The sequence below is a fragment of the Centruroides vittatus genome, unplaced genomic scaffold (assembly GCF_030686945.1).
Source record: "Centruroides vittatus isolate TY-2023 unplaced genomic scaffold, ASM3068694v2 contig_1033, whole genome shotgun sequence".
Lineage (NCBI taxonomy): Eukaryota > Metazoa > Arthropoda > Arachnida > Scorpiones > Buthidae > Centruroides > Centruroides vittatus.
Genome location: NW_027120671.1, coordinates 1,137,761 through 1,161,957, shown reverse-complemented (window position 1 = coordinate 1,161,957; position 24,197 = coordinate 1,137,761). Strand labels below are relative to the sequence as shown.

Genomic DNA, 24,197 nt, shown 5'->3' with positions numbered 1-24,197 from the left:
GGGAAAATTTTCAAATTGAAATAACATGACTTCTGGTTTGCATCAGAAGTTCATATATAGTTAATTAGGGCTTCCTGTCCCTAAGCTTTCCATATTTGGTCTCGTCTTTCATCTATCTAACTCCATTCCTGAGATGGATGACAGTGGAAATTTATAGGTTACAATTTTTTCAAATTGCAGCTTAATAATTGACATTTGTCTATTGAATAAACTAATCAGAAACTTTATAGAAAGTGCAGGAACATGTGACTTAAAATAAACATAATGTCATGTGATGGCTGGTGGGGGTGGTGACTTCCAGAAGCAGGTGTAATCTAGATACTGTACACTCAAACTTATATTTTAGAACTTTTTCTGTTTTATTTGATTGCTGATGGATTTCTCCAACTAGCTGATTGTAGCAAAATTTTAAAACATATAATATTCATAAAGAGTGGTATGGTTGCAGTAAAAAATAAAAAATAAACAGATAGATTCTATGCATGAAATATCACAATTTAAAAAAATCCTTATTAAATACTTAGTAAGCAGAGTGAACAGATCAATTGTTTGGGAAATCATTTTCAAGTTTCTGGACAACACTGAGAGGTTTACATTGACACAAGGATTCTGTACAATAAGACCCATGAAAATATCATATGAATCAGTTCATTTCATTATGGGTCATTAATAAACCAATGCACAAAAATCTTGTGTTTTAGCTGAACTTCAATAACTTGAAACTTTTTAACTTGAAGTTCGAACTTTCTTCTCCAATTTCTTCGAGTTAACCAGGTTCCACTATATTTTTAAATGAAAGTTTGTAACTAGAGTTTGAAAAAAAATGAAAATGTTTACTTTCACAAATACTACAAAATAAAATATATAGTTTTTTTCTTTTTCTTTTTAGAACAAATTATTGTTTCTTGTATGATTGGGAAGTTTTTAATTTATATTGATTGTGAATTTTCAAACAAATTTCCTACTCATTGGATAATTATTATAATAAAAATTAGAATAATTATTCAAATAGATATAAACAAGTAAACTCCATACTTCATTAGCCATTTAATTTCAAATAGTCTTTATTTTCATTTCTGGAAATATATTTTATATTTATTTCATTGTATAATGCTATGTTATAAATTTAAATATAATGTAAACTTCTAAACAAATTTGGATATTTTTATTATTTGGCTGATGGTGTATATAGAAAATCTGACCAAAAATATCTTGTAATTCATAAAATAGTGAATTACCATAATGACAGACTAATCTCTTTCAAAATATGAACTTATCTCTGATGAAAATTTCTGTTATGACTGGATGCACTTATTTCTGCAAGATTTTTATTGCTGAAAACATTCTAAAATTTTTTTTTGATATTGAGAGAAGATACTCTGTTGCATTTAATGTAATTTCTTTCACATCAAATCTTTTTCCTTTCAGAGTAACTTACAGTTTCCCAAAATGAAAATCATACAGAATAAAGTTGGGAGAATATGGAGGTTGTGATAATTGTGGAATTCCATGTTTTACTAAGAACTGTTGCACAAGGTGAGATGAGTGTGATGGTGCATTATGGTGGAGTTACTAATTATCAGGAAACTATTTTTCTGGTCGTTTGCAGTGTATTGTGTTGTGGAGATATTGCAAAACTTGTAAATAGTAATTCTTATTAATATTTTGTGCATCATGAGTATGTTCTAGAGGGTCAATACCATCTTGATCAAAAAAATTGTGTATACATTAACTTTGTTTTGCTTTTGAATATAGTAAGTTTTCTTTAGTTATGATGATAAACTTCCACATCAAAGATTGGGCTTTTGTTTCACGATTATAGCATAAATTTATATTTTATCATCTGTACGCATTTTCTTAAAATTTTTATTTAATTCTGCATACTGAAGCAAATCAGTGTTTCATCTCAGAAACCAAGACACTCAGTATAAAATTTACTATCACTTGTTAGGCAATTTTTACTGAAGTTTTAAATATGAGATGTGTAAACCACACACAATTTTCTGTTTCATTTGAGTATTTCTCCAATTATTAGTTTCAATTAGTGTCCAATTCACCAAATTATGTACTTTCTCAACAATTTCATTGTTTCATGATGTTCATCTCAAATGCTTGTTGTTTTCCAAGATGTTTGTCCTCCTCTAAAAGAATGGAACTACTAAATTCCATAGGCATACTCAAGTTTTTTTTCCAAATGCCATTTTAATCATATCATATACAGTATGTTCTTAAAGTCCATGAACAGTTTAATATTTCAATAATTAAAGATGTTAAAACTGTACGGTATATTTCAGATCATAACTTTTAAAATTTTTTACACAATAAATTTTTTGATGTAGAACTAATTTATTTTATTTACAGATCTTGTTAATAGTGACCCCAAATAGTGACAGTTGTCGAAGAGAAAGTAAACTGCATGCTTTAATTTGCAGAATCAGTTAGAAAAAAAGTACGCTATTCATTATGGTAAACCAAAATTAGTACACGCAGTTTGGGAATAAGGATAAATCAGGAATAAAAGTCATGAGAATGGAAATGTTTGATTGTACTATATTACTTTCAACATAACTTGGCACTTGTCTAAACAGACAAAATCAGTTTTTGACCAATTGTAGAGGGTTTCATAATAAATTGAGTGGCTTATTTTCCCTGCACATCTTCAGGGAAAAAGACATTAGGAAACATTCATTTTAACATTAATTAAACTAATTAACATTGTGTATAATTAACAGCACTACCTATTTTTATAAGACTGTTTGTGAAGCTACAGTATATTTTTAGAAGAAATGGATTGTCTGACTTTTTCAATCAAATATAATTTATGTTTTTGTATTTTACTTCTTAAGACTTAAAGAATTTTTTAATTAAAGAAAAAGATGAAAAAATATATAAATTACAATCTTTAAGATTATAATAAGATTATTTTAATCTTTAAACATTTAATGTTTACTGTCTTATTTATTTTTTTTTATGATTTAAAATATTTGTTTTTTTATGATAACTGCAAGTTGTTAATAAGGTTGTTTATATATATTTATAAATTCTGTTTTTCTAATTATAATTAATTTATAACTTCAGTATTCTTGCATTATAACTTCTTTCCACTTTTCAGTTTGTGTTGTTGTTTAAAGAATATGTTCATTTTATTAAAGTTTTTTTCATTATATTAAGTGTTGATTAAAAGTTTGTTATTACTCTGTTCATAGTATGTTGTATTATTATGGAGAATAGTAACAAGAATGGTACAGGAATGTACTGGGCAAAAATGGAAACAGCATGGATAAAAGTCATAAAGTAAATAGGAATGAGAGATGCATGAGAATGAAAGATAGAAAGAGGAACAGTAATGAAATAAATTAGTTATTCTGTGTCCAAACCTAACTGATTGCATGAAAAATATCTTAAAAATGCCTATTTATCCAAAGATAAGTTACTAATGATAACCAAATTCTGTTACAATAAGTGAATTTTTTATAGTGTATTTTAACTTTCATGATTTGGGACCTGCTAATTTTGATAATGTTAAAGAACTGATAATATCAGTAATTACAAAAGTGGAGTCAGCCATACATGAATTATTAAACAAAAAAGTAAATTCAAATTACTGGTTTTGAAAATGTTTAAGTTAAGAGGAATTATAATAATCATTTCATCTTTATCTGCGCTGTATAATTATTAGGAATATTCATCTTCAGCTTTATAAAAATACTTACTATAAATAAGTTTTGATTACAATAATATATATATTCATTCCAATAAAAAAAAATGTTGTTAGGCTTATGATAGAGCATGTTAAGTTACATTCAGAAAATTTACCTCAAAAATTCATAGTTTCGAAATCAATTCTGAAAAATGATGTAAAATTAATTTTCTGTAACAATATTTTTTAGGCATGGCATATATTTAATCATATAAGATGTGCAAAGCCTGAGTTTCATGATTTTTTACATTTACTATAACCTAAATAGGCTTAGTTGACAATTTTTCTGTTTATGATTTTTTTTTATTTTTAAAAAATCTTTATTATATACCATATTTACTTGCATATAAGACAAGGTTTTTATTCATTTATCAGCTTCAAATTCCTAGGTTGTCCTATATGCGCAAGCAAAAATTTTTTTGCATTTTTGCAAATAATTTTTGTGAACTGTGTATTTGCATTTTTTACTGGATGCTTACCCTCTTGTATTTAAAAACATAAGTATTTTATCTGGGTCATTTGAATCGTTCTTGTATATACAGTCAAACCTGTTTTTATGCGCTCTTTTTATGTGCGATTTTTATTTGTGCGATTTTTTTAATGCGAATTTTTAATTTGTGCGGTATAGTTGGCGACTAGTCTCGTGCGATTCGTCATGTCTCACGTTGACTTATTATAGCTAAATAAACTTATTATAGCATAAATGCACTTATTATAGTAATAATATTGCATGAATATGCGAAAAATGAAATAATTTACTTTTTAAGTCAACAAAAACACCACCTGGACAAAAATATGTAAAACAGACGATAGACCAGACGATGCAGTCAAGTGCTGACATCTGTTGCCAATAAATTCTATTTCGTACGGTTTTGAGTTATTTTCTATGTGAGACTTTTTTTATGCGGTCCCTGTTGACCGCATAAAAAAATTATTTTTAAAATTGTGTTGCGAAAACTATTATTTACAGCCATTCGTGAAGTTTCGTGAGATTTTTTTTAATGCGTTTTTTTTAATGCGGTCCCTATCCCCCGCATAAAAACAGGTTTGACTGTATATATAAAGCTAGATGCAACCATACCACACAAGCGTTGGGAGAGATAGTGATAGAGATGTACTAGCTTCCTGTGTATTTAAAGCTACATTATACAAATGCGACTGTAGGGTGGTCCGAAGTCTATAGTCCCATTTGTATAATGTCGTTCTTGTATATTGTCAGGAGTAAAGACGAATAGCAATAGGAAAAGCAAAGCTTTTGAATTGAATTTCAATTTGAAATACCAAAATTACATGGGAGCCCGATATGTTTTAATCCATTCTCACGTGAAAACAGATGATTTTTCGAAAATCAAAATTCGGAGAAAACTCGTAAGTGTAATTGACGGAGAGTGGATTCGACTGTTAAGAATTGGCAAAAAAAAAAAAGGTTTCCGATTGTCCAGCGTGAACAAATTATTTTGTCGATTTTACAAGATTTTTTTCTTAAAGTTTAAAATGCCAGTAAGTTTTGTGGGACAATGTGTGCATTTATGTTCATTTGATATTTTATTCGTGATTAAACAAGATAAAATTAGAATTGTATTAATAAACCTAATTTTCTTTATTTTGATCTTTAAAGTCACACCTCGTCCTATATGCGAGGTCATCTTATATGCGAGTAAATACAGTATATATATATATATATTTAAAAAAATGCCTGATCTAGAGAGAGAAAATGACCTATTTGTTCCTTCACAGATCCCTGTGTATTTATTTATAAATATTATTTAGAGATGAAATCTCATCAAACTGCAAAAATTTCATAAATACATCTAAAATTGTCATACATAGTTAATAATCAGATATATGAAATTAAATTATATTTTGATTCTAAATTTTTTGTTTGAAATCACTGATTATTAAATTATAGCTTTTCTTTTTGATAATTTAAAATTTGAAGTTTTCAAATTATTAAAACATATTAAAAAGCTTAATCTTATATATAAAATTCTCATGTCACAATGTTAGTTACCTTACTCCTCTGAAACGGCTTTACCGATTTTTACCAAATTTTATATGCATATTCAGTAGGTCTGAGAATCGGCTACTATCTATTTTTCATACCCCTACACCATTTCCCCCCTTTCAAAAATATATTTATATATGGATTAAGGCTTTTATGTCTAACAGATGGCGCTAACTTCCGACGACCTAAGTTTGCTTTTCTGTCAGGCATTCTGCTTTTCTGTGAGAATGGACTGAAGCAGATCATTTTCTATCTATCTATATAAATAAAATATAACGTTCGTTTGTTCCTACCGATTCCTTTGAAATTTTGACACAACGTTGCATTCGAATACGCACGTGTTTTTATATAATATACATGTCGATATTCCCCCAGTGGGGGAGATGGACGGGATTAAGGCTTACCGTGAAGAACTCGGCTTCTATTATACTATTTTACATGCGGTTTTTTGCGTTTTTAATTGCGTTTTAATAGGTTACGTCAACAGAATATACACTAAAAAGGGATTTTTCGATATTCCCCAGCGGGAAAAGTGACGGGATTAAGGCTTACTGTGAAGAACTCGGCTTTTATTATACTATTTTAGATGCGTTTTTGATTGCGTTTTAATAGGGTACGTCAAGAGAATATACACTAAGAAGGGATTTTTTGAAATTTCCCCCACGGGGGAAGTGTTATACATTTATAATAGATACATTTTGAGCCACAACAACGCGTGGCCAGGTCAGCTAGTAAATTTATATTTAATTATTGATTAGAAGTAATCTAAAAGCATTGTGATAAGATTACATTTTTTGTTAACTTTAATCGAATAAATGTAGAAAAATTCTTAGAATCCAGCAATGGATTTATCTAACTGTTTTGAAAGCATACTACAGTTGCATTAATGTAGTATAATTAGAATACATACAAAAATATTGTTAAAACTTATTTTAAGTGTTAAACAATAAAATTGTTTCTAGGATATAAACAATAATCAGTAGTTTTTTGTTATTGTCATCTTGTTATGTTGACATTTTAGGAATAATGATTAATAAGTTCTTTTGAAAAGGAATATTCACTATTTCAAATTCTTCTAAATACCGAGTAAAAAAGTAGAGAGTAGTACTATTACCAAATATCTTCAGTAATAATACATGATATTCTGAAATTTCTGAGCAATTACAGAGACTGTGTAAATTAGTGTGCAGACATTTTATGTTTCAGTTTCTTTTGGTTAAGAGAATCATGCCAAAAGTTGCCATTAAGTTTCCAAATGCTTATATGGTACGATGTGTTTTTTATCGAGTTTAATATTATATAATGATAGAGTTAATTATAATCAGCATTTGTAGTGTTAGTAAATACAAAAATAAGTATATTATTATAATTATATTTTATTGAAACTTTTGTTTTTTGAGAGAGGAGTACTGGAATGTTGATCTGAGATAAGCTTTCATTATGATTTATTTCTGACTTAGTACGTATATCCTAAAAGTTATGATTTCTAAATTTTCAATAAGCAGAGATACAAAGAGAGTTTTTCTAATCACTTATAAATCAGTAAGATAGTAAAATAATAAAAAATGGTTTTTCTTTTGTTTAGCTGTCAATTTAGTTTAAAATACATGTATCCCTTGTACAGTACAGCATTCCATGTACAGTACTTGCTCTAACATGGTTTGAGAATTGGAGACATCTCTCATACAAAATGTCACAATTTTTAAATGAATCATCATTCAATATTTTTTTTATCTAAGCAAGCATGTGTGTTGTTTCATGACTTTTGCCAGTTTTTTTTAATGAGAACTGATTGTACCATCGTTTTTCTTCCTTGTTTCAGCTTCCTATTTTACCTTTCCTATAAACCAGGTGTTGCTGTCATTGGTGTTCTAAATGAAGCTGAAAGGCTATCACTGTGTTTTGTTTTATAGATGAAATTAAAAGTTACTACATAAAAAGGTAAAATTTTTAAAGATCTTTTATGCAAATGCAAGTAAATGAAAATATCAAATTTTATGAAAAAAGAAGGAAAAATCAAGATGTTGCTGATACTTCTGATAAAGGTTAACAGGAAAGCTCAAAAGATGACAATATTTTGCCAAAAAGTTACCATTAAACAAGGTTTGCTCTCATTTAACAGTGTTTAGCAGTGGGGGGAAAAAATTAATATGAACATAAAATACTTTTGATTGTGATTGTTAGTCAATTATTGATTGCTTTGACAAACATATTTCTCTTGATTACAAAAAAGAATAATATACTTTTTTCAATTTTTGGAACCTAACTCTCTGTTTTGTACTAGTTCTTTGTTTCATATAGCTTGGATTACATAACATGGCACTTTTATTTGAACATAAGAACAGTTTTTAAGTTTTTAAAATATAATCCTGGAATACACAGTATATATCTATAAAGTGTATTCCAAAATTAGAGAAATGTCATATTATACTTGTATTCCACATTTACTCTATCATGAAAAAATTTATTATATCTATCAGCAGAGAGAAAAATAGATATTTAAGAATCAGCCTTGTATTGCCAGCATTTAATTTATACTGTTGACTAACGTTTTTTGCTGTTTGTGATGCCATTATAATGTCAGATTTATTTTGAAGAAAAAATGAGCAGATTAACATTTTGAGTTATGATTATTAAAACAGAAAAACATAAAAATTTTATCTGTGCTTGTTTTCATATTTTATTTTAAACTATTTGTATCATGTTTATTAATTAATTGATTTGTATTATTTAATATAGCCACTTGGATGCAATTTATAGACAGATATCTAGACACAAGGACATATGCATAGTAAACAAATGGAACATAACCATCTAAACAATACTAAGGAATGGAAAAGGCCCCTAAACACCTAGAGCCCCAGAGATATATATGATACTCGTAAGAGATCACAGGATTGGGAGAGACCTAGTATACATTGGCTCTACAACTAGGTCTATGAAGAAGAGAATAAGGGAACACCAGTACTACATAGATAATGGAAAACTCTCCACTGACCTGGCCACTTACATCTCAAATAACACATAGAGGCTATGTTACATCAAGTGACATATAGAAGTTCGAGATATAGAAGCCCTGAAAATTTTTAAAGCTGACAAGGGGATATGCATTAATAGTAATGAAGAAAAACAAATTCCACATGATGGCAAACAATGTACGGTACAATCCATCACTATCAATAAGATGCCATTCAATCAACATAATGCACACACCCAGTTATGTAATGATGTAGCTTTGACTTCATCATAGGTCTGTTGGTTACAAAGCAATTTGAATTCGACCAAAGTCTTCAATACGTTTTCCATTCATAGAATGCAGAAAACCTGAAGCAGAGCTCAGAAGGAGCTGGAAAATGTTTGTTAACTTTTGAAGTTGTCACTGGACACTGGTGAGGTTTGCAGAGGTTTGTTAAATAGAAATTGTATATTTTTTGTGATTGTTTGCAGTTAGATGTAAGCAATATCTAACTGCAAACAGTCAAACTTGAAATGTCTCAATTGTAATCTCTGCACTCTTGTATTTACTGTTTATTTTTTCAATCATACTGCTATAGTCAAAATTCATAAATGTTCTGATTTGTTTTAATATTTTGTAACTTTTATATTCACGACATTCATACTGTATATTTTGTTATATTTCATAAGGTAGAATGAATTAAAATATGAATATTTTTTAATATAATTTTACATTTTGCTTTCTTGAAAACTGTTCTGAAAATATCATATTATGTGAATTTAATATGTTAAAATACCAATGAATGATATTACATTTTTTTTATAGTAATTAATAACATTGAGCTAAAATTTTGATGCTGAATATATGAAACTGTCCCCTTTGCCATAAGCCATCACTGCTGTATGTTTCAATATTAAACTGCAAGTCATAAACATAACATAAACATGGCTTCAAACACAAACTTGTGACACAGAGTCATGTGACACAGAGCTGTTCGCAGGCCAAATCAATTAACTCCATTTGTAAATCCTTAATATAATCGTTATTATTTTCAAATTTTTCGTGTAACAAAATTTATATATCATTGAATTAAAGCTATGCTTTATTATAACAATATATAATAATACATTCTGCAATGTTTATTTAAATTTAAAGTTTAAAAGGAATTTTAAAAACTAATTTATATTCTCAATTTTTATAGTTTTTGTTTTGTGGAGTTAATCGATTTGGCAAGTGAGCGGTTCATACAGCTTTCAACCTTGTGCGAGTTATATTTGATTTGCATGGCAATGAATGTGTTAATTAGTAAAATAAAAACATAAAAATGTCTGCAAATTTTTCTAAATACAGTGAAATTCCATTAACCCAGCATATTTTTATAATTATATCCAAAAAACAATACAATTTCTTCCTTATAATATATTTGTTATCATATGTGAGCATATAAAGTTTTATAATCCTGCATCGAGTATTCCAACAAATTTAATAAGCTAGCATGTTGAGCTTGTCATTAGGGGATAATAATTGGTTCACTGGAGTTAAGATTTTCATGTAGGTCTGGAGGTCTGGAGTTAAGATTTTCATGTAAAAACATTCAAAATGTACAGTTCTTGGAAAGGGGGTGCAAGTTCTCCTTCTAGAGATGACATATGTCAAGACAACATGATGCTATGCTAGGTAAAATCAGTTAGCTTGTGCATGATTTTTTAAAGACTTTTCTAAAGACATTATTGCAAGCATTTGATATAAGAAGCAGAAATATTTAGCACAATTGTAATCAATAATTATCACAGAAACAGCTACAGTACATTACAGTTCATGTACAGTACTTTGATAATTGAGGATGTCTAAGCATAAAGCATAAAGTAAGAGTTGAGTATTCTTGTTTTAAGCCAACCAAGAGTATGGCATGTTAAACAATGATAAAAGGAGGATTTGTACAGTTTTACATGTGAAGTTATGTAAAATTGCATCTGGGGTTGGAAAAACTGGAAAAATTCCCACCATTCGTTAGGACAGCATATTCATTAACACAGCACTGTGTTGTTCCTGATAATGACAGGTTAAGAGAATGTCACTGTAAATTTCTTGAGGCAGAGCGTTAGTGAAGCTTTTTCTATGTGGCTTACAGAATTGTTTGTTTTCAAAATCTGTTTGATCGATTTTGATTAAACTTTACCATTTTCCATTAATTGCAATGAGGAATCAAAAAATGTAATAAAAAATGGGGTTCATGACTTTGTTTTTGAGATATAAGGTCTTAGCACGAGTGCATGACAATTGTATGACTGTCATGCGATGTTTTCAGCCACTATGCCTTCTATGAACTTATAGATTGACTTTACCATTTTCCATTAATTGCAATAAGGAAAATTCCAAAAATGAAATAAGGGTCCATTTAAATGTAAAAAATAGGAGTCCGTGACTTAATTTTCAATATTCAGTGGTATTAAACTGACAATATTCTTGCTCTTGATGTGATTGATCTCACCTAATGAAAAATAGGTGCAAAACACAGAACAGAGCAATCAATGGCAATTTTTGGATTGCTTCTCAATGTTGGCAAGTGCAAGGATTCTCTCTCCCATGGCTAGTAGATATGAGGATCACTTCTTTTGTGGCAACAAGAGCAAAGTTTATCAGAAATGGATTGCCTCTTCTATGCCTAACAGGTGCAGGGATCTCTTTTACCCCTTCCCTCTGCTCTTCCTCAATTCTGTTGCAATATTACAAAGTTGCATGATGTCCTAGTTTTAGTTTAGATCCCAATAATATCAGTTCTAGTTATGCTACTGATAAATGTAAATCATTAACATGTAGTTGTTATATTAAATGTTGAGTGAAATTATTATGTTAAGGTATATACATATTAAGAAACATACAAATTAAAGTGATTTTTTTTTTATTGGGCTGCAATTTGAAAAAATTGTACACTTATAAATCTTTACTGTTGTCACCCATCTGCCTTTCCTTAATCTCGAGAACAGAGTTAGATAGATGAAATCTGAGACTTAGATATGGAAACTTTAGGGGCAGGAGGCCCTGATTAACTATATGTGAACTTTCAATGCAAACTGGAAGTCATGTTATTTTAATTCAAAGCTTTTCCCTGAAAGGTGTTAGACAGATGACTGGCATTTACTGTATTGTTAAAGGAAAAGTATGATGTACAGGGGCAAGACACTATAGTACTAATTTGAGATGGAGAGCATACATTTTAAATTAAATAAATTAAAAGTTGATTAAAATTGCAGCCTGGTATTGTGATGTCACAATAAATAATTGCTTGTTGCTATTTTGTTTAAATATGCTAGATAAATAAGGTCTTATTTTCAAGGCAAAATGATCTGCCAGATTATACATTGGGCTATATTAGGGCTATTTAATAATTAAATATTAAATAATTGTGTCTATAGGTAGGCAGTTATGCTGCCATCTCTTGATAAATTTAACAATTATAAGTAAATAAATATTTAATTTTTAATTTATAAATTATTTTTTATTAATTATTTATAAATTATTAAAGGTCTTATTTTCTATGTATATTTAAATTTGAATAGAAGAAAATGAAACACATTAAAACATTCTATTGTTATGCATCTTTTTTATGCAAAAAATGTCATTTATAATAATAAGTTGTACACAAATTCTAATTTAACTTTTACATTTTTTAATAACAATCAAACTTCAAACAACATTTTAATTTATAACATTATTTTCTGTATTTTATTGTTCAGTTTATTTTATAAAAATTTAGAAATGATTATAAAGTAAGAAACGAATTCAAAATCTATTTATTAATGTGATTAAATATGTAATAATAATTATTGAAATTGTATCATTGACCTACAAAAAAGTGTGCTGTACCACATGTTATCTGTTTTCTTTAAGGAATGTCATGTATTATTTTGAAAGGTATTTGCTATTACTACTCTCTGATATGGCACGCAGAGAGAGAGAGAGAGAGTCTCTCTCTCTGCGTGCCATATCAGAAATCCTGATGTCGGCTAGCACCTGGCGCAGGTTAATAAGTGGTTAGTAAGGCGCCAAGGTGTATCCTGGGGAAAGTTACAACCAGAGTGGTTCCCTGTTGCCTTCTCTGGTGCGCGATGTTACGCAAGGGGAAATGCCTTCTGGGAGGTCTTGTAAGGGAAACTGGCCCCTATTCAGGTGTTACAAACGTGGAGAAAACCCAGAAAACTGCATGTGGCCAGCCTGTCCAAACATGGCATGAATCTGTGACCAAACTCCCAGTGTTTAGTTCTGTCACTATTACTATTACTACTATTGTAGTGATATTCAAAACAATATTTCTAATAATGAGATTTGAAATAAGTTTTTCTTCTTATTGATATTTACATTTATCAATTTTACTTTATTTGGACTCATTAGTACTAATACTAGACTGTTCCAAATACAGATAAATTATTCTCATCTTATATGTGATATAATAATAATACTTTTAAAAATCTTTATTATTATTTCAACGTAATAATAGTTTAGTGCAAATATATATTAATTGGCTCTAAACTTAGTTTAATATTTTTGATCAAATTCCAAATATATAAATATATATTATAAATTCATAAATTATTAAAAACATTTAACTTTTCATTCACTAATGATTTCAGTATTAATAAATATTTATTTTATTATTTAAATGTTTGCATCTAATTTAGACTGAAAATTTTTTTAAATGCAAAAATTTTTGATGTGATAAAATTGATTTACATGGTTAGTTTTCAATTAAAAAAATATATGAGAAAAATTCAATTTCTAATTTAATTTAATATGTTAAAATTGATAAAAATATTTCTTATTTATTTCAAATTAAAAATTGATTTTGTTTCAGATGACTATGGATGAAAAATATGTACAGAGTATCTGGACATTGCTCAAAAATGCTATTCAAGAGATTCAAAAGAAAAATAATAGTGGACTAAGTTTTGAGGAACTGTACAGAAATGCATACACAATGATTTTACATAAACATGGTGAAAGACTATATACAGGACTTAGGGAAGTAGTTACAGATCATCTTATTAATAAGGTATCTTTATTTTAAATTCATAAAATTTGCCTGTGAGAGTTTTAATATATAATGTAAAAACAAAGAGTAAAGATTGTGTTCAGTGTGTGTGTGAGAATATTAAGTTAAGAGAAGATAGTCTATGAAATTATTCAAGTGAAAATATGAGAATTAATCTTGGATTCCTTTACTTATTGGTAAAAATCTAGTTTTGCCTAACTTGAATCACTTGATATATGAAATATTATCATCGTCACCACTAAAATGTAATAGATTAAGCTCACCTTTCCCAACTAGTTTCTATGAGGAATGTCTTGGAGTTTTGCAATGCATTAGGAATTAATTTTATGAAAAAAACTTTTCCAAGCTTCTAAATTGCATTAAATATCTCCCATACTTCTATATTTAAAAAAAAAATGTGTGGACAACCAGAAACAACAATCTTATTGGTAAGCATGAGATAATTGGGAAAGGAATGTAGTATAGAACCATAGAATAAAGGACTTGTAAAAGATTTAAATAAAAGTAATTACAGTAGAGCATCAATTATCCGACCCCCGATCAACCATCACATCTGTTAACCGACCGCGTTCTAGTCCGCAAATTCAAATGTCTGCTAGTGATGTGATACTACAATATTTGGCTATGTCTTGGCTACTTTCATATTATTTTTGTTAAATTTTTGCGTGTTTTAGCTGGCAACACTGGCTCGACCACGAAAGGGAGGCCAGTATTTAAACCAGGCTTAATTTTCTTTTTTGTCTCTATTTTTGTATCTATTTTCTGCAAAATAAAGAAATAATTTTTAACGATACAATAGCGACGATTATTATTTTAAAAAAAATTTTGTTAGGCTTAATATCGATGAAAATTCAATGCGAAATAGGTTAATAGCGATATACTAATATACTATACCAATAATGTATTTTTTCATACTTTTCGGTTATCCGTTTTTTCAGTTATCCGACCAACCCCAGTCCCCAATTGAGTCAGATAATCGATGCTCTACTGTACTTCTACATTTAATGTAATTTTTAATTTCACAATATAACTAGAGTTGTCTTGGGGTTCAGTGCAAACTTGCCTGTAACAAAATAGTTCTGCAGTATGGGAAAAGGTTGGTAAAGGAGGAATTAATTAAATTATCAAAATATTAAAGATGTTAAAATTGTTTTTATATAGCATTTTTAATTCTTTATTCTAGTACAAATTTCAAATTATTTTTGAATATCATTTGATATATATGTTATTATTTTATGATAAATGTTTGCTTGAAATATTAAAATTGCTGACAGTTTGTAAATTAATCACTTATTAAATATCAGATATTTTTATAATATTAGCCACATAGCTATAACATATCAAATAAGAACCATCTAACATATTACAGACACATTGTATAAGAATTACTAAATGAATATTTTATGAAGATATCAAAAAAAGATATTATTTTAATTTTAATAGTTCCAAATATCTATCTGCAGATAAAATAATCTAAAATCACTAAATTATCAAATTTTATTTTCATGTTTTAAGGAAATGAATTTAGTATCGTTGAAATGGAACATACATTTCAAAAGTAGAATTACTTAATACTAAAAAGAAATCAATTTTTATCAAAAATTTCTTTTTCCAATATGAATTATAACAGTATATATAAAAAGGTTAGTTTTGGATATAAGTTGTTAGTAAATATACGATATATTTTCTCTGGATTAAAATACATCTTGCAAAGTTTAACCAAAATATTCATGAACAAAAAAAGATAAAGAACCTTGCACTAGAATTGTTTGAAATTTACTATGAAATTCTCTAGATAATGTTTATTAAGTTAATTTGACAAATCCATGTTGGGAGTGCTTATTTGGCTGATGATGATGAATAAATTAGGTAAATTAACTGTACTGTTCTTGTTTTGTCAAATACGTGAATCAAACTTGAATACATTGAATATAAACAAAATTCAACTGAATTCAAATAAGAATGCTTAAGAAAAAGAAGAAAACAATAGTTTGAAGATTTTTTTGAGTGATGCACTTATCAGAAATTGTGTATTTGAAACTTTATATGGCTGCCACATCATGTATGTGTAAATCTCTGGTTATTCATGAATATTGATTTTGAAATTATCTGTTTTAGCTTTGTTACTGGATTTTAAAACCAAATGCTCATACTTATAAGTGCATCTTATGAAAAAATGTTTTAGATAAAAATTTGTTTGCTTTTGTTGTAGAATCATAATAACCAATAAGAAATTGGAGTTACCATTTAAGAAAGTGAAGTTTACCCCATTTTTACTAATTATAGTTCTATCCATGATGAAACTGATAGCCCCATGTTGTGGACTCTTTGAAGTCTAACATTTTCAGTTTGATGAATTTTTCTGTAAGATGCATGTTTTTTGAGTTATTCCAGTGGATTGATTAAAATGGACAACCAATATAACTATAATTTTAAAAATTAAAAAGTCCAGCAATTAGTTGCTTAACTTTCCTGGCACTATTTAAAATTTGCATGTGGCACCATCTGTTAAGATATTTTATTTAAAAAATTTTTTATATATTTCATTAGTATAAAATGACAAAAAGCTTAATTTTGAGGGTAGGGATGGGTTTTATAAACAATTGTAAATGCTAATAAGAAAAATTGTCATTAAATTTGACCCTACTTGAGATATGACACGTGACACCCACTTCATCTCCCCATCCCATCAACATTTAACCATCAAAATTTAATAGCATTAATCCTCCTAATACACAGACATCCTTGCAGAATTTCAGAAATTTCTGACAAAAAGCACAGGAATTACTAAGCTTCAAAGAATGTGAACAAAATTGTGCCCCCATACATACTAACATCCATACATACAGAAAATCTCCTGAATTTTTTTTGCATTTCTTGATGTTTCAAGAATCTGAGTCAAAAAATGTAAATATCTTGGGGTCATTTTTTGACTGATTTCCATACTTTTCTTCTGTTATATATATATATATATAATATAATAGAGCCAGGAAAGCAAAAACTAATGAAAAATATTAAATTTTTATAATAATAAAAATGTTTTGAGATAAGAAATTAAAGCAAGTAAATTTTATTAAATTTCCTAATTCATATATTACAAATGACAACATCGACACTTGATTGTAAACTAGGAGGGCTTTGCCTGTTGTAGGTGGTCCAACTTCCTGCTCACTTCATACTGTGCCACTTGTTCCCAGTATATACTATTCATAACAAAAATTTTATCGCTATTTATCTGTTCTTGATGCTGTTTTCTTTCTTCGTGACAGAAAAAGTGTTATGATGATTTTAAGTATTTTATTTACATTGCTGGCCATTAAAAGTGCTACACCAGAAAAGAAAACAAATAGCAGAATCATATTTATTGTACAAATACAGTGTAATGGGAAGAATACATGATTAAATTGACAGATAATTCTGAAGTACAGAGAATACAGAAATCAGTACCCAGAGCAGCCACCCCTGGCAGCAATAACAGCTATAATCCAGCTGGGTATCAAGTCGAACAGAGTTTGGATGACAAATGTGGGTACAGCAGTGCATGTGACTTTAACTCAATGCCAGAGTTCATCTGTCGTACTGGAGTGGTGGTATGTCAGTTTCTTGGCAACCATCAACTAGATGTTCTCATTTGGTGACAGATCCGGAGAACATTCTAGCCAGGGCAACAGTTGAACACCCTCTGTATTCAGGAAAGTCAGGACAGATGGGCAACATGAAGTCTTGCATTGTCCTGTTGAAAGATAGTGTGACGGAGGTCTCAAAGATAGGGCACAATGATAGGCCTTAACACACAGAAATGTAGCAGCAGTTGTCCAAATTACTGGTTATGTGAACAAGAGGTAACCAGGATATATACCCTATGGCACCCCATACTATCACTCCAGGTTCTAGGCTGACGATGGCAAATGCAAATTGGCAACTTTCATTCCTTTCAGTGCCTCCACACACGGATATGGCCATCATGATGCTGTATGCAGAACTGAGATTTGTCTGAAAAGACAATGTGACACCACTCCTGCATCCATATTTGTCATTGAATGCACCATTGTATGCCTCTTGGACATTAGTGACCGGGGGCCTCTGAGATTTTGCACTGCGTTCTGTATCCCATCAATTCCATATTCTCATGACAATCGTGGGATCATGACCAATTTGAACAGCCATAGCATGGAATGATAAACTGTAGTTCTGGTAGGCTACTATTCTACCACGATTAAACTCTGACATGTGCTAGTAGGTGTTCCTCCTCCTTACACGAGACAACAAAACCTTTACACAAGCAACCAACAAGTGACTGCATTTCCGTACAAGAAACTCACTTTACGATCTTCCCTTTTATACAGATTGTAGGTGGTCTTACTCCTACCTGCATTGTGAGCATGCATTGAAATGCTAATCATTTGCTTATCTCAGCATGTTGTACCTTTCATGCAAATTTCACATTTGTTGCATTTTGCCTTCACGGTGTAGCAATTTTAATGGCCAGCGGTGTATATAGTGAGTAGATTTAGATAAAGTAGAGCTTAATAGTGACATTTTTATTTCTTTATTTTCAATTTTATTTCTATTGAGAAATTGTGTAATAATAAATTATTTTCTAAAGGAAAGATGAATAATTTTTGTTAATAAAACAAATTAATCTGACAGTAAAATTACTTGTATATATAAAAGTTTATTTTACTAATTAATTTTATCAGAACTATCAGGAATAATTAAATATTTTTCATGCATGAAATATATTGATTTTCTGATTTTTAACTGAGTTGAGTAGTAATTCCCAATTAAAATTACAGGATTTTTAAATCATGTATTTTCTTCTGAAAGAAAAGATGAAATTTTTCTTCAGATGATAAATTATTGAAATTATTTGATCCAGAAATGTCTCATCTACATCAGTAAAGATGAATAACTATATGAAACTTCTGAATATATAATAAACAATATATACTTTGATAAGAGTTTAAAAACAGCACAGTATTAAAATGAGTTCTGTTGAGAAATGTAATTGGATTGTTTAATCTTTAAATAATTTTAATTTTTTATTATTACATTATTATAATAAATATTGTATTATCCTTTTTTTCATTTTTGAATAAATAATTTTAAATATCATCATTTTATTTATTATAAATCTAAAATTCTATAAATTACCTAAAATTATTTTAAAAATAATTTTAAAATAATTTTAGGTATCATCAATACATATTGGTTTGATTCATGGAATGAATTTTTTTTCCAAGTAGAACATATTTCTTTAGGATTACAGATTATGTAGTATACTAAAGAGTGTTGCTAGCTAAAAATGATCCAAAACCATTGTCTTACATTTCATTGTATTTTACATTCACCGAATTTCAAAATTAATATGCATAAAAGGAAGAAATAGATATTTTAAACAATAGCACAGATGTGTGAATAATAGAAATAACCTCTTAAAGAAATAAGAAAGTATTAATAAATTAATTGTGAAATCAAAAGAATTAATTTTCTGTTCTTTCTAATAATTGATCAAATTCCAATCCTCAAAGATAACAGCTAAAAGACAAATATAATTTTAAATAACAAGCAAATTTTATATTTAATTAAGATCTAAGAAATTTAAATAGTAATTAAAAATTATATACTTTGGAAAAAATTATTGATGTACGAGGTGTGGCTATTAAATGAGACTGACGCTGTAAAACATTTTATTTTGATTTCATACATATTTACTTATTATCACCTTCAATATACACCCCTCCTCTATCCCTACAATGCTTCTTGCAAATCTTCCATTGTTTGAAACAGTGCTGGAAGTCTTCTGTCAGCTCCTTCAGGACACGTGCCGCTTTCTCTTTCACAGCTTCAACGGACTCAAATCTTGTTCCTTTTAATGCAGATTTCACCCTAGGAAACAGATAGAAGTCGCACGGCGCAAGATCTGGCGAATAAGGCAGATGGTCTAACACTGGGATGCTGTACTTGGCTAGAAACCTCTTGACAGACAATGCAGAATGAGCTGGCACATTGTTTTGGTGGAGAACCCATGACTTGTCCTTCCACAATTCGGGTCATTTTTTCCTTATTCTTTCACGGAGTTCAGCAAGAATGTGAAGGTACACAATCCCATGAATATCAAAAAAAAACAAACATTATTGCTTTGAATTTTGATTTGCTCATTCAAGCTTTTTTGGCTCTCGGTGAGGTTGGGCTCTTCCAGTGCATGGATTGGCACTTCGTTTCAGGATTATAAGCAAAAAACCACGATTTGTCACATGTTATTATCTTTTCCAATAAGTTTGGGTCATTTTCAATGGCATTCAAAGTGTCAGTACAAACATTTTTGTAAGCTTCTTGTTGTTCAAATATGAGATTTTTAGGCACCATTTTGGCACACACTTTTTGAATGTTAAAATTGTTATGTAAAATTTGCCATACACATTCTTTGTCAATTCCTACAGTTTCAGCAATTGCACGAATACTTAACCGGCAGTCAGATTGAACCAGATTACCGATTTTTTTCGATATTGTCATCAGTTTTTGACGTGGAGGGGCGATCCGGGCGTGAATCATCTTCAACGTCTTCTCGGCCATCTTGAAAAGCTTAAACCACTCAAAAACACGTGCACACAATAAACATTCATTGCCATACACTTCTTTCAATAAGTTATAAGTTTCAGTAGCAGTTTTTTCACGTTTCATGTGAAATTTCAAAACATTCGTTGCTCTATTGTTACACTTAACATTTTTCTGGCGAAACAAAAAAACAACTCTAATGCGAATGAAGGCTATGTCTATTTGTTTACAGAAGCAAGAGATACTGCATTCGAAAGAGAAGGCTTCACACTAAACAGCTGTTGGTCGCTGGCATTTGGTGCATGCGTACTTCTGTAGCAGCGTCAGTCTCGTTACTTAATAGCCACACTTCGTATTACATTGTTATAAAAGCTAAAAAGTAATAAATTATTATAAGAAAACATAAGTTTAAATGTTTTTTTTTATTTATGATGATGCATTAAATTATAATATATTGATTTAAAAAATATTTTTTAATAGAATACATATAACGATATAAAGGTTCGACTTTTGTACTGGTGTAATCAAAGAATTCACACTCAACAACCTTTTAAAAAACCAATAATAGTAATTGAAGACAAACGTTTTTGATCGTTAACTCGGTCTTCCTCAGGTTCTAAATATTGAGATTCGTTACAAACTCTTTCAGAACGTATTCAAATTGATACCATGGCAACACGAACGCGCAACCGTTCTATTCGAAAATTTGAATACGTTCTGAAAGAGTTTGTAACGAATCTCAATATTTAGAACCTGAGGAAGACCAAGTTAACGGTCGAAAACGTTTGTTTTCAATTACTATTACTCGTTTTTTAAAAGGTTGTTGAGTGTAAATATAACAATATAAATATTTCATAAATATCAATATCTTATTATGTCATAATAGCATATGAAATATTATTTATTAATTGCAACAATTTCATAATTATATAAATAACAAAAGTAAAATCTTACTGGATGGAATATTTATTTATTTAAAATCCTTTAACTAAAAACAAAAATCACAGATTAAATTATCATCTTAAAATCACTTAAATTCTTATCTATTAATTCCTTCTTGATTAATAGGTCATATTCAAAGTCTCCAGTTTAAATGAAATTCATTTCAAATGCCATAATTATCTTGATATTTCTGCCTAGTTTTGTTCATGTCTGTTTCTTGCATCTCATATCATTACTCTCTCAAGATATATTCTCTATCATGCATAATTCCATCTGTATTCAATTTATCCATTATTGATGTACTCCTGCCAGATGGTGCTAATATTTATAACTATTATTTAAATTTATTGTATATTTATGTAGATACTATCTGTATATGTTTGTTTGTTTATTTTTTTTCATAATTCAATATTTTTATTCATTCCATATTAATCTTACAATTATTTCTATTACAATTTCTGATAAAGCTAAATTATTATACTTCAATTCAATAGCTCTTTGATGTTGTTTTACTCTTGTAAACTTCCATTTGTCTCTCCCATATAAAAATATAGATTTGCCATGTGCATGGAATTAGATAAATAATAAAAGTTTTTAAATACATTTTTTAATTAGTATTTACTAGTTTTTAAATTTAATCTATGTTTAATCTCTGGTACTAATTATGTTTTAAGCTTCTTTATCATATTTTTTGTTTTTTCCTATAATCCTTTATAATTTTTATTCTTTTCTTTGTCATTAATCCACTTAGTTAATAATTTTTTGTGTAATCATTCAAGACAAATGTTTTGTACACTTAATTTATCTTATTCTGTCTAATCTTATTGTCAGTAGTATTTTTTATCATCTTATTTATATATGTTAGATATATATTTCAAAACAATTCTTTTTATAATGTAAAATGATGATGAAAAATTTATTTTTTTCTACTATTACATTTCGTAATGAATTGCCTATATTCTATTTCATCTATTTTCCCTACTAATGTGACATCAAGATAGTTAATCTTTTTATTAATTTCATTTTTTATAGTAAATTTAATATCATCTAATTTATTTACTTTATTTTAAATTTCATTTTCACTTATCTGAGCCATATATTATCAATATATCATCTATGTATCTTTTATAACATGTTATACCATTTATGTTTTTAATATCACAATATCTGTATATATATTAAAAGCAAAATGTTTCATCACCACCGAAACTAAAACCAGCACTTTATAAAGAAGCAGTGTGTAAGTAGGCCACATTGGGTCACATGTGGGGTATACATTTTATTCCTCAAAAGGACCACTTGTTAACTTCCTCTATGGACTTTGAATGAATTCATGGAAAGGGTTAATTAACAAAGGAGAAGAAGGTCTTTGCATAGGGATAGCAGACATGAAAAGACTTCACTTTTGACTCAGACTCAGACTTGGAATTGAAGAGATGGCTATTTGTTTGCTCCTGTAGCAACTATTCTTTAAGTTTGATTTTTGAATAACAACCTTTGTTATATACAAAATACAGATATACAGATTTAGTTTTAATTTTTATATTATTTTTAATAATATTTATTTATATATATATTAATTAAAAGCAAATGTTTTGTCACTGCCACACACAAATAATGTAAATTTAAAAATTGATTTGATTTTTAATTAGTTTTGATTTTATTTTTAATTTTGATTTTGGTTTTAGTGTAAAGGCTAGAGTTTTAATTATTTTATTATTTTTAAATTATTATTTTTAGGTTTAATTTATTTCGTATTAATATGGTTTTAGTTTTTATAATTACTTTTAATAATTATTTATTATTTATTTAATTTTGCTTGCATTTTTTGAACCCTTTGTTTTTTAATTAATTTCAACTTTTTTTTTCCTTTGCAACATAACTGTAGAAATTGGTTGTGTTGTTTTGCACAAAGATAATCAAATTGAAATTTATTTAAATTTTTTTTAATTTCATTAATTTTTGTTTTATAAATTTGCCTGCCTTTAAAATTTTTTTTTTAAATTTTAAGTGAGTTAACATAAACAACAACTAAAGCAATACACCAACCAAAGCCAAATTATTGGGCTAGAAACAGCTATAATAATAATTTATGAGATAATTTGGTATTAGAGTTAGGCGTTAGGTGCCATCTCTTGCTAAATTTAATAATTATAATTTTAATTAAATAATTTAAATAATTTAGAACTAACTGGAAGAAAAGAATCGGCCTGAAGCGGGACTCGAATTTGCAACTCCTGCATACCATGCAGATGCATTACCAGTTACGCTACCCAGACCTCCGGATAGTGTAATCCCAGACCTATACTGGAAGAGGAGATTGGACCGAAGGTCCGGGTAGCATAACTGGCAATGCATCTGCATGGTATGCGGGAGTTGCAGGTTTGAGTCCCGCTTCGGGCCGATTCTTTTCTTCCAGTTAGTTCTAAATTATTTTAATTATTTAATTAAAATTATAATTATTAAATTTAGCAAGAGATGGTGCCTAACACCTAACTCTAATACCAAATTATCTTATAAACTATTACTATAGCTGTTTCTAGCCCGATAATTCGGCTTTGGTTAGTGTATTGCTTTAATGTATATCGAATTAGCGAATGAAGTTTGTTTATATATATTAATTCAACTGTCAGGCTATCTAGTATTTTAATAATTATAAGTTTCACTAATATTGGACCAATGCAAGATTCTGTTCAAATACCATTAACCTGAGAATAATATTTACCCTCCATTTTAAAATAATAATTATTTAATATAAATCAAACAATTTCTATCAGTTATCTAAATTAGCCAATCTATTTTCTGTATTAATATTTATTGTATCTGGGCTTTCTAATAACTGATCTGTTATTTGTATATGAAATGTTCTTATATTATTTTATATTAAAAATATTAATGGTTTTATCCTCCTCATAAAAATTTTTCAGTTTTATATATTTGACAATATTCTTTTTGAATAGGAAGCAAATTAATTTAATGCAGAGGT

The 24,197-nt window shown here is 28.7% G+C and overlaps 1 protein-coding gene across 3 annotated transcripts in view; it reads left to right on the top strand.

Annotated features, from left to right (window-relative positions):
* Positions 1 to 24,197, top strand: part of Cul3 (cullin 3) — an 82,282-nt gene that overhangs the window by 22,853 nt on the left and 35,232 nt on the right. For 2 of the 3 annotated variants that reach the window (XM_067262521.1, XM_067262529.1), the window contains one exon: positions 13,514 to 13,711. In XM_067262521.1, the coding sequence (XP_067118622.1) occupies positions 13,514 to 13,711 (198 nt within the window). Of the gene's footprint in view, positions 1 to 1,428; positions 1,537 to 13,513; positions 13,712 to 24,197 lie in introns of all 3 variants that reach the window. The other variant, XM_067262535.1, reaches the window with a different exon arrangement.